We start from the raw sequence: 12129 nt of genomic DNA, 5'->3' as shown, positions 1-12129 counted from the left end.
CCTAGTCCCTCCCAACTGCCCTCCCCTGCTGGCCATCTTGTGGTGGCCATCTTGTGTCCACATGGGGGCAGGATCTTTGACCATATGGAGGCAGCCATCTTGTGTGTTGGAATGATGGTCAATCTGCATATTACTCTTTTATGGTGCATGGGTGGGGACTGGCTGGTTTGCCCTGAAGGGTGTCCCGGATCAGGGCGGGGGTTCCCTTGGGGTGTGGGGTGGCCTGGGCAAGGGGCCTGTGGTGGTTTGCAGGCCGGCCACACACCCCCGGAGACCCAAGAGGAGGCCCTGGTATCTGGGGTTTATTTATCTTCTACAATTGAAACTTTGTAGCCTGGAGCAGAGCCAAGCCTTCTGCTCCCTCTGTGATGGCAACCATTTCTGATGGGATTTATTTATCTTCTATAATTGAAACTTTGTAGCCTTAAGTGGAGGCCAAGCCAGGCCAGGGTGTGCAGAAAGCTTGGCTTCCTCCATCGCTGGGGAAACCCAAGCCTCCCCTCCTGCTCTCTCTGTGGCCGAAGCCATCTTGTTTGGGTTAATTTGCATACTCGCTCCTGATTGGCTGGTGGGTGTAGCAGAGGTATGGCCAATTTGCATATTACTCTTTTATTAGATAGGATTTTTAATGAATTTGACTATTTTTAAAAAATAATTCTTTATTGTTGAAAGTATTACATATGTCCCTTTTTTCCCCCATTGACCCCCTCCAGCCTACCCCCACCCACCACCCCAGGCCCTCACCGCTCCATTGTCTGTGTCCATGGGCCATGCATGAATAAGACGTTTTAGAAGCCAGAGTAAAGGCTCTCTGTTCAGGGCCATCAAACTAATCTCCTTCTCTCTCTTTTCTTGGCAGACAGGCAGGATTGAACCCAACTACCCCAAGGTCTGTGGTCACCAGGGGAACGTGCTGGACATCAAGTGGAACCCCTTCATTGAGAACATCATTGCCTCATGTTCGGAGGACACATCGGTGAGCAGGAGGGGTGCCCTGAGGAAGGTGGGCCCACGGGGCTCTCCCTGCTTCCTCCTGACGACCTTCCTTCTTAAACTCTCCTCCTCCTTTGCCCTTCTGACCCAAGATGGGGAGGGGAGTTAGGAAAAGGACTCAGGGAGCAAATCCATAGACACTTTGACAGATCTTGTGCCATTAGAGCCATTTCATTTGGAGGTGTTGATTTTATAGGTGAGAATTAGAACAAGATTAAATATGTGAGTCGGCACCTGTCTGTGGTCTCCCAAGGAGAAAGGCAGTAGGGGGAACGTGGACAGAGAAGAAGGGGAAAGGGGAAGAAATGGATGAGGCATGAGGAAAAGAGCCCTTTTTTGCAGGCTGGGCATGGCAAATGCACCATCTGGCTTTGTCCCCTGGGAGCCGTGGCGTTAGGGAAGGACACTGGCCTGAGAATTGTCATCACTTGTCCAAGGACCCACATGGTGGCCGGAATTTGAATTTCATGTCCCACCACTTAATTGGAAGAGAGAAGAAATAGGAGAAGGGAAATGAGGAGAAGGGAGCCGGGGGAGATGGAGGGAAGAGGAAAAGAGAACAGATAGGAGAGATGGGGGTGGAAGGAAGAAAGGGACAGAAAATTTGGAGAGGAGAGATAAAGAATCCAGGGAGAGTAAAACTTGAAGTTGTTTTCTGGCCAGCCTTCCCCCGAGCTCAGCTGATTTTCACAGGGTGAGGTAGCGTCAGGTGTTGGCAATAGCCTTCACATTTCTGCAGAGGGTCCCTATGTCTAGTCTCACATGGCCTTGAACATTGTCAATGCACCAGCTTAGAAGCAAGAGGAGATTTCAGAGCAGCAGTTCCCAAGTGAAGGAAGATCAGCCTTTCAGTCGGGTCACAAGCATCTACCTGGCGCTCACTGGCATGTCCTGATCCTGGGTACAGGTCATAGGCTCCCAGGATATTGGCACTAGAAAGGACATCAAAGCTCATGTCTCCAGACTGGACTGTGAGCTCCTGAGAATAGAGGTTCTGAATCCCAAGCATCTAGCACAGAGCCTGCTACCTAGTAAATGCTTAGTAGGTATTGGATGGCATGGATGATTGGACGGATGGCTAAATGGATGGCTAGGTGGGTTGGTAGATGAATGAATGGATGACTACACTGATGGATAAAGACATGACTGAATGGATGGATAATGGATAGATAGATGAATGGAAGGAAGGATGATTGGATGAAGGTGAATGGAAAGATAAATGTGTGAGTGAATAAATATAGCCCAACTAATCAGTTATCCAAAGAAAGAGAGTCACCGTAAATAGTCTCCATTGGTAAATAAAGTTGGGGGAGGAGGTCAGCTGGCACAGTACCTAGTAAATGAGAGTAGTGGGGAGGGGGCTAGGAGAGTGGAATGGGCTTGACCAGCTCCTGAAGGTCAAAGCCCTACGTCAACCCAAGAGGGTTTCTGAGAGCAGCAGCAGCAGCAGCAGCAGCAGGAAGAGCAGGGCGCAGGTGAGCAGAGGATCAAGAATTGGTGGTGACACAGGCCATGAGGTTCGGTTACTTTCTTCAGCCAAATGGGGACAGTGCCCAGGGGTCAGAGCACAGGCAGGCCAGAGGATGGACACACGATGATGGAGCCCAGGAAGAACGAGGTCATTGGTTGCTTCTGGGGCTGGAAGGGAGGCAGCTGGAGCTGGTGAAGGATGGAGAGGTCAGTGGTCAGTGCGGGTAAGGCCTGGGCTCAGTGGGAGAGAGGGTAGGTGGAGGCACTGCCCACCCTTCTCTTGTGGGCGCAGGGAGCCCGAGCAACCACAGCTGGCTCCATCGCTGCTCACTAAGGTATTGAGTGACTGTCAACAGCCTTCAGGGAGCAAATGTCCCTGAAACTCAGGGCTGCCTTATACCGATCTCCTCCACCCAGTCGGGGCTGGACACGTTAACACAGTGAGCCCTCCCAGCCACCCTGCGAGCCAGGCACTGCCACCCCCAAACTGAGGGTTGGGGGCAGGTCACACAACCAGGACGTCGAGGAGGGCTTGTGGTCCCAAGCCCTTCCTGCTCTACGAGGTCTCATCATGACATGAGCCCACGGAGTTTGTGGGAAGCCTCAGGGCCCTCCCAGTGTCTCGTGTCCCTCCAGGGGAGCCAGCTGGGACAGAGAAGAGCAGTGTCCCGCTTGCTGTGGGGAGGGACAGGTTAGGCCAGGGCTCTTGGAGTCACGGGCTGTCCTGGCTCCACCGCAGGTGGAGACGTCTGCCTGAGTCAGGGTAAGGGTGGCAGCGTTTCTGGTGCTGATGGCCCTGCCCAGTTCTAGCTCAGCACCTTATTTCACCTGAGAGCTGGGCACCACCTGCTAAAGGACCGCAGCTAATAAACCAGACATCCGTGCCGTGTGGTCAAGAAAAGCACAGGGCCCCAGCCCAGGCCACACAGGCCACACGCTCCCTTCAGCCTCACACACATGACGGAAGGACCAGGGTGTGCCTGCCTGCTCCTGGGTGCTGGCTTCAGAGCAAGCTTGGCCACGGACTCAGACTGATCTGGGATGGAATCTCAGCTTCACCGTGTAGCAGCTGGGTGACCAGGCCGTGCTGTTTACCTTCTCGGAGCCTCAGTTGTGCTCATCTTTATAACAGCACTAACGATACCCGGTGGCAGTTGCTATGAGGATGACAGGAGGTCTGTGCCTGCCAATCTCGGTCCTGCCCAGGAAACTCCACGAGCAGAGGGGCAGCATCACACCCACTCACTGAGATGCAATGCAGAATGAAGTCGCTGTAGCCACGAAGGTCAAACAGGGCTGGGTGTCCAGGGAGGAGAGAGGGGTTAATTCTGACCACGGTGCAGGCAGGGCAGAGGGGGTTAGGGAGAGCTGGACTCTGGAGAAGGAGGACTTTGAAGGCAGAGAAAGGGTTTAAGGATGTCCAAGAAGAGCAGAGGCACAGACCTGGAGGGAGTGTGCCTTAGGCAGCTTAGGCCAGTGTGACAACGTACCACAGAGTGAGTGGCTTATACACAACAGGAAGTTATTGCTCACAGCTCTGGAGGCTGGAAAGCCAGAGGTCAGGGTGCCAGCGTGCTCAGGTGTCGCTCTGTGTCCTCACACCACAGAAGGGGCTCGGGAGCTCTCTAGAGTCTCTTTCATAGGCACGAATCCAGTTCACCAGGGCTCCACCCTCATGACCTAATCCCCTCCCAAAGGCCTCCCTTCCTCATAGCATCACCTTCGGGGGTTAAGATTTCAACATATGAATTTTGGGGCAACACGAGCCTTCAGACCATAGCAGAATGCATACGGAGTGTTTGGGAAATGGAGGTGTCTGGTGTGGCTGGAGCGCTGGAGCGCTGGGGAGCGGGCCAGGGAGGGGAGCGGGCAGGAGAGGGATGCGGAGGGAGGCTGGGAGCAGAGAGCAGCCTGGGATGCCAGGGGAGCAGCTGCCCTTTGAAGTGAGGCCCGTGCATCTGAACTTAAGCCGGGGCACCAGGTGTGCGGTGTGTGGCTGACGCCGGGTGCCCTGGGAGGGCCCAGGGAGGGCCCCGGGAGGGGGATTAGTGGGGCTGAAGGGTCAGAACCAGCTTTGTGAAGGAGGGGCCCCAGGCCAGCTGGACAAGAGCTGGAATGTGGCTCCACAGAGAAGGGGAGCACCCAGGGGAGCGTGTGAAGAGAAGGGACACCCAGCGGGGGGAGGAGGGGGGCGGCACAGGGAGGGCGGGGCTGGCCCAGGCTGCTGATCCAGAGAGAAGGAGGTTAAGTCTCCAGACAGAGGCGCTAAGCTCTTGCTCAGGTTGCCGGTTTGGGCAGCAGCTTGGCGCCCTGCTTTGTCCCACAGGCTTCTGCCCCTTCCCAGCCTCAGGGCCAAGGATCTTGGCCCGGAGCCCACAGGCCCCTGAGGTGGAGGCCCAGGTCACACAAGGGGTCTGTGTCTCAGCTCTCCTGACTCCCCGCCAGCACTCTGAGCACCCCACCCGAAGCTGTAGCTTCACAGGTGAGGAAACTGAGGCTCAGATCCATCAGACGCTCAACATTTCCCTCTCGGCCTTCTCTCTGTGCACAGCCCACCGGCAGCTTGGCCAGGTCCCGGGAGGGCCATGCACAGGCAGTAGAGCCACAGCTCCCTGCTGGGTGAGGAGCCTGCGGGTCCGCCAGGGCTGTTCTGGCAGACCCCAGGACATTGGAACTAGAAAGGACATCAGCCTCCCTCCACGTCCCTCCCTGCGTGTCCCTCTGATACCCTCCCTCAACCACTCCACTCAAAGGGTCAACTTCACTGCACATCAGAAACAACATCCAGAACCGGGGTTAAGAGGCCAATCAGCAAAGCTATGGCATGCCCGGCACTGTCTACACGCGGGCCGGGTGGGGAAGCAGCCTGCAGGTCCTGCCCATGGCTTTTGCCTGTGCGCCCACGCCCACCCTCCATCGCCTCTCCTTGTCTCAGAACATTCCGAGGACACTGAAGGGATTAGCGAGCCTCCACCCCCTCCCAGCTCCTTTCCCATGTCCCCCCATCCCTTGAAAAATCTCCAGTGACAGTGACACCCACCCGCCATGTCCCTCGGGATCAGCCTTCCCTCCCCCAGCCTCCCTCCACCAGAGTCTAACCCACCCCTCCCGGGATCCAGTGGAATACACCCCGGCCCGTTCCCAAGGGCTCCTGTCCTGAGGGAGGGTGGGGGCCGTCACTCTCCTGGCATCTGGCAGAATCCAGTTCTTGCTGCTGCTGGGTGATGTCACCTATTGTTGAAGGGCTGTGCTTTTTATAGCTTCTGCCGCAGCTAGGGAGGGCGCTGGCAGGCGCAGGGAAGGGCGCTCTGGGTTTCCGAGCCGCCTGCTCTCAGCACTTCTCCAGCAGCCGCAGAGGGAGAGGTTTCTGACATCTCAAGGAGAGGAGAGCGCAGTCTCAGGAGAGTGACGGAGGAGGGAGGGAGGCAGGCTCGTCTCCTGGGTGGGCCAAGTCAGCATCTTCCCTTCGCCTTCCATTTCTTTGCCCCTCCATCCAGCGGCTGTCCTCGCCACCCCCTCCCATCCCACCCCCTCCCCAGAGATGACACCCCTCCCAGGGGAGCTAGGGATGGGCTGGGGCAGGATGTCAGCTCTGCTAGAAGCAGTCGAAAGCCACCCACCACCCTGCCCTCCCACACACTTGAGAAGCACACCTCTTGGAGCTGGGAGGGAGCACCACCCTCCTAGCGATGGGAGGACAGTAGCCCTAGGAGGCCTCAGCAATGCCCTGGGCAGCTGCAGAGAAACGGGCAGTGTGGCTCGTGTGTTGAGCAGCCAGGCTCAGGAGGCCAGTCTAGGTTCAAATCCTGGCTCTGCCACTTTCTACATGTGTGACCTTGGCCCAGTTCCTTTACCTTTCTGGGTATCAGTTGCCTTGCTGTAAATTGGGGAACATATTGGGCTCATCATGAGAACGGAATGAATATAAAAGTGGTTCATGGCTACTAAGAACTCCATAAACGTAAACTGCTACTGCCTTAGCCTTAGTGGGGACCAAAGAGTTTAAATGACTTGCGCCAGTGAGGGGTGGACAGAGGGCTGGGAGTCAGACACTCAGTACGTGTTCTTTCTACTACATCCCACTCCGCTCAGTGAGCCCCCAAATAGGCCTTGTGTCACTGGTTTCCAAAAAGGACTAAGCTGAATGCTGAGCTTCAAAATCCAGGAAAGAAATCCACCCCCACCCCCACCCCCCACCAGGCCCTGCTTCCAAACCAGGAGGAAAGGGGTGAGTTCTCATCCATCCTGCTCACCCCCAGCCGGAGTAAGGACTAGCCGCTCACCCGGGTCAGGGGATTCATTGCTGAACCTGCGGATGGCCTCAGCGCTGTCTCAGGTTCTCCCAGTGATTCATTCATTCAACAGGTGAGTCTCAGGTGCCTATTATATGTCAGACCCTGTTCCTCACCCTGGGAAGAGAGCGGTGATGAAAGACCCCACCCTGTATGGAGGAGGTGACCATCCAGTGGGAAGCCTCGCTGGTTATCTGTGCCCCAAGGAGGGCGATTTCTAGATACTTGGGGCCAGGGAGCTGTACTTTTTTCCTGGAATAGATGAGCAGAAAGACAGACCATGCCCTACCCAGGCTGTCAGATTCCAGCCGGGGGAGCAGGAAGGGACTGGGCAAGGGCAGGGGTGCAGAAGAGAGGGACAGGGTAGTTTGCCTGATTCCAAGCCTGAGTTTGAATCCCAGCTCCTCCCTTCCTAGCTGTGCAACCCCAGGCAAGTGTCCTAAACTCTCTGTGCTTCGTTTCCTTATCTGTGCAAGAATAATCATTAATTTAAAAAATAAATAAAACAATAATAATTTGTGGCATGGATCCATCTATGTGTCCAGCTCCACATTTACATGTCCTTTAATCCTCTAGCAGCCGCCTCGCGGGACTTGCAGCAGTAGATGCTCAGTCATGCTTCCTTCTGGGCCCTCAGGTGGCCTCTCGCACCTCCCCGGGGTTTGAGGTGACTTGTTTCTCACTTTGGGAAACAGTTAGGTGGTCAGAAGATATCAACATGAACGTAGACTGAGATTCTACCTCTTGTTTAGGTGAGTGGTGAGAAGCTCAGTTTCTAGTAGTAAACAGAATAATTGGCAAGAAATGGGGAGGTGGGAGCTCCAGGAGCCTCCTGGCTCTGGGCGAGACCCTCCTCGTGGCTCTCTTCTTGCTGCAGAAGACATGCGAGTTGCTGTGCTCTGGGCCCCAGGCACTGTCTCTGTGGAGTGGTTGGAAATCCCAAGGCCGGTGACTGTGTGATGTAGTATAGCTAAACTGGATGCTTCCCGAGGGCGGACACCATAATGTACAATGTTTCTCCCCACACTGTTCCACACAGAGTGAGTGTGCGTGTGTGTGTGTGTGTGTGTGTGTGTGTGTGTGTGTGTAATTAAATTCTGCCCTGGCAGGTGTGGCTTAGTTTGTTGAGCATTGTCCCATTCACAGGGGTGGGAGTGGGTGTCGCCGGTTTGATTTCCAGTCAGGGCACATGCCAAGTTTGTGGGTTCCATCCCCGGTCCGGGTGCGTACAGAAGGCAGCCCATGGATGTTTCTCACATCGATGTTTCTCTTGCTCCCTCTCCTTCCCTCTCTCTCTAAAAATCAATAAAAATAAAACATACTAAAAAATGAAAAGGAAATCCTAAGTCGTTGGAATCTGTATCTGTGTCTTCTCCCAGCTACTTAGGACCACTGTGAGCGTCAGCGCCTCCCGAGCTCCTCTGCCACAGACACAGGCAATAAGGACTGTCTCTTTGCCGTGTAACAAGCAGATCCCCTACACGGAGCATCCTTTCCTTTAGGAACAATGTCGACAGAGTCACCGAGCAGACCCTCACGAGGCCCTGGCCCTAAGTCACCTGCAACCATGACCCTCAATTTGTCAAAACCTGAGAGAGTCCCAACCAGACACCTTCATAATCACATAATAATTTTAAAGAGGAGATGTATGCTGCATTCTGTAAAATAGACAAACTTTATACCATATACACAGACTACACAGGGGAGACAAAGTGCGCATGGAAAATATAGAGCACATCTAAAACTGGACGGATTCAACAAAATAAGTAAATTGATTAAAATGGCCTACATAAAACTTGCATAAGATCCTTAATTAATATTAAGCAAGCATTGTTATGTACTATTAGGTACTTTAGTAATCTGCTTGGTAGGGCACATATTTTATCTTCATTTAGTCTTCATACAACTGTGATTTGAGGTATAATTTTTAAAAATATTTTTATTGATTTCAAAGAGGAAGGGAGAGGGATAGAAAGATAGAAACATCAATGATGACAGAGAATCACTGATTGGTTGCCTTTTGCACACTGCCTGCTAGAGGGGTACGAGCCCGCAACCCAGGCACGTGCCCCTGGCCAGAATTGAACCTGGGACCCTTTAGTCCGCAGGCTGATGCTCTATCCACTGAGCCAAACCAGCCAGGGCTAGAGGTATAATTATTCTCACAGATGAGAAGACTGGGGCTGAGAGAGGCTAAGTAGCTTGGCTGAAGTCACACCAGTATGTTCAGAGTCTGGGTTTCAATGTAGCTTGCCAGACCCCAGGGCTCTCTCTGTTGGCCAGCTGCTCCCTCCTCCATGCACAGAGTTTTGTAGCTTTGTTAACAGTGCTTATCAGCTGTCTTGCCTTAGCCTTGTCTGCACGTGTCTGCTGTCTCCCCCAAAGACTGTGAGCTACTTGAGACCAAGGACCGTACCTGGTGTCTAACGGGTGACGCAGGGAGGGGCTGCGCATGTTTTGTTGGATGCCTGTCACTGAGATAAGCAGGGCTCTGACCCAGGGACCTTTGAAGGGGACGGTCCCAGGCGCAGCTGCCTGGCTGGAGAGAATGCTTTTCCCACTTTTCCCCTCCCCTTCCTTCCAGAAATCCGGTTTGGCAGGCTCTGTTGGTTTTCCCGTTGAATTGAAGTAGCCTCCCAGAGCAACTTCTGGGCAGATCCACAGTGCTCCCCCCACGCCCATCCACTCTTTCCCGCCAGCAAATCCCTTGAATATGAAGGGGTTGGACTTCCTTTTCCAGCTACTAGGCCCCCTGTGAACTTCAGCCCTCCTCTTAGCTCCCATAGCATGTGGCACCAACTGTTAGCGGTAGCGGTGGATCAGAGTTAGTCTCTCCCCCCAGGGACACATTCAATGATGTCAGCAACACAAAAATTTGGAAGATTAACTTACACTGTCTCAATGCACGCATGAGAAACCGGGGGCCCAGGAAGGAAGTGGCTGATATCAAATGGGGGTAAGACAAGACGCCTCCTTCCCTCTCTGTGGGACATTTTCCGTCAGGGTCCCCCAAGCCCCGCTGGGGACGCTACTCCAGCAGTTATTGGTGAAAACAGCCCTGTCTTCTCCCTTGCAGCCCACGCCGCACGGGATGGGGATCCAGTTCAAGGCTTAGCCTGTAGGTTACTAGGCAGAGCCGTTGCCCAAACAAAGCCTCAGACTCACAAGGACTCTGAGCCCAGTTCACTTTAACTCACACACCTCTAAATGGCACGCACACCTCAATGCATCGTCTAGACAAGGAATATGAGCCTCAGAGACGTTAACTGGCTTGTCCAAGCTTGTCAGTGAGATTAGAGCCTGGGTGGACCCCCACTTCACAGCCTCCCCATGTGTCTGTGCCTTAACCTGGCCTGTGACACCACCCAGGGATGCCTCAGGTACCTGGCTGCTCAGGAATTAGGCTCTGGGAAAGGGTTCATTTTTCTGAGACTCCCCCAAAGCAGCGCTCCTTTGGGCCTCAGTGACCAGGTGTGATACACACGGCCTCTGGCCTCCTCTGCCCCCTGCCAGCCCGCTGCACACCAGCCAGGCTGACCTGCCCGCAATCTCCCCAACGACTGTGCTGACCCCACACACACTGGTCATTTTTCTGTGTCCCCACCCTTCCCCACATCCCCAGTTGGTATTTTCAAACCTGGGTTGATATCCTCTTTTTTAACCCTGCTTCTTCCTCTCCTCCCACCATCACCCCCAAGACTGGATTTGAGGTTCCCCCACCTATGCCACCACAGGTGCTCTACTGGGTCAGCCCCACTGTACGCTGCTCAAGGGCAAGCATGGGGCAAGCTCAGCACCGTCCCATTGGCCAGCAAGGGCCCGGCTCACAAGAGGCCTGTGTGGAAGTAATGAGGCTCAACTCTCTGCTTCAAAGATCTTCCTCAAAGGCCAGAGGCCACTCTCCTGCCTCAGTCAACACTTGCACCCTGAATACTTGGTGTTCATGTGTGTACACGCTTGCCTGCTGTCCTTGAGAGACAGGGTGAGGCCCTGGCCAGGTGGCTCAGTTGGTTGGAGCATCATCCTGTACAACAAAAGGTTACGGGTTCAATACCCAATCGGGGTGCATATGTCTCTCACACTGATGTTCCTCTCTCTCTGCCTCTCCCTTTCTCTCTCTCTGAAAAATCAATAAAAACATATCCTTGGGTGAAGATTTTTTAAAAAGAAAAAAGAGAGACAGTGTGAGGTATTCATAGACAGGATCCTTTGCCCCCAAATGCCTCCACACTGACCCATCATTCTGCCCCTTAAAGTCTCATCCCCTCACCCAGCCGACGTGGCTCAGTGGTTGAGCATTGACCTATGAACCAGGATGTCACGGTTCGATTCCCAGTCAGGGCATGTGCCTGGGTTGTGGGCTCGATCTCCAGTGTGGAGCATGCAGGAGGCAGCCAATCAATGATTCTCTCTCATCATTGATGTTTCTATCTCTCCCTTCCTCTCCCTTCCTCTCTGAAATCAATTAAAAATATATTTTTAAAAAGAGTCTCATCCCCTTGAGTCTGAAAGCTTCTCAAGCTTCCCAAGTGCACACAAAGGAGGCCCAGTATGTCTAAGAATCAAAGAAATCAAGTGCAAACAGCAGTGGCACTTTTAATCCAACGGGCAGAAATCCAATTCTGAAAATAGAGTTTTAGAGACCTCAGTAAAGCAGCAGACTCTGTCGGTGAAAGAGGAAGAGCTTTGGGAACAATTTCACAGAAACTATAATGAAACACTTCTAGGCAAGTGTCCTACAGGAATACTCACACCCATGCACAAACTTGTGTTACAGGCTGTTCATCAGAGAATGAGTTGTAATAGTGGAAAAAGCGGGCAGAAGCCAGGTGTTCACTATTAGAGGTTGATTAAATCCATCATGGCACAATCATACAACAGATGTCCCCTGGCCACTTAAAACGATAAGGTGGATCATGTGTAGTGATGTGGAACGATGCCCACTATCTGCTGTTACATGAGAAAAGTTGTAGAAGTGCATGTATAATAGTATCCCTTTGGGTAAAAAAGAAAGGAACGTGTGTGTGTGTGTGTGTGTGTGTGTGTGTGTGTGTGTGTGTGTCCCCTTCAAATATTAGTCTTCTTTCTTCAAGGGTCACCTTCCTCTAGCTCAGTAGTTCTCAACCTTTCTCATGCCGCGACCCTTTAATACAGTTCCTCATGTTGTGGTGACCCCCAACCATAACATTCAACTGTCCCCTAATTATAAATGTTTTCTTGAGCGTGTTTTTGAAACAGGATGGTACACCTGAGGGTGACCCCAATCCTTGATTGGACCTGCCTTTCTCTCCCTAAGGCCCTGTGTCTGCATGTGCAGAGTTGGGTCTTCAGGGGAACAAAGTGTGGGAAATGCTCATTTCCATAGTCCGAGGGG

The 12129-nt window shown here is 53.2% G+C and overlaps 1 protein-coding gene across 1 annotated transcript in view; it reads left to right on the top strand.

The window, feature by feature from the left end:
• CORO2B (coronin 2B) overlaps positions 1 to 12129 on the top strand; it is a 130748-nt gene that overhangs the window by 104433 nt on the left and 14186 nt on the right. The window contains exon 3 of the mRNA XM_008139087.3: positions 860 to 976. Within this exon, the coding sequence (XP_008137309.2) occupies positions 860 to 976 (117 nt within the window). The remainder of the gene's footprint in view (positions 1 to 859; positions 977 to 12129) is intronic.

Source organism: Eptesicus fuscus, chromosome 5 (genome assembly GCF_027574615.1).
Source record: "Eptesicus fuscus isolate TK198812 chromosome 5, DD_ASM_mEF_20220401, whole genome shotgun sequence".
NCBI lineage: Eukaryota > Metazoa > Chordata > Mammalia > Chiroptera > Vespertilionidae > Eptesicus > Eptesicus fuscus.
This window is presented reverse-complemented; position numbering and strand designations above follow the sequence as displayed.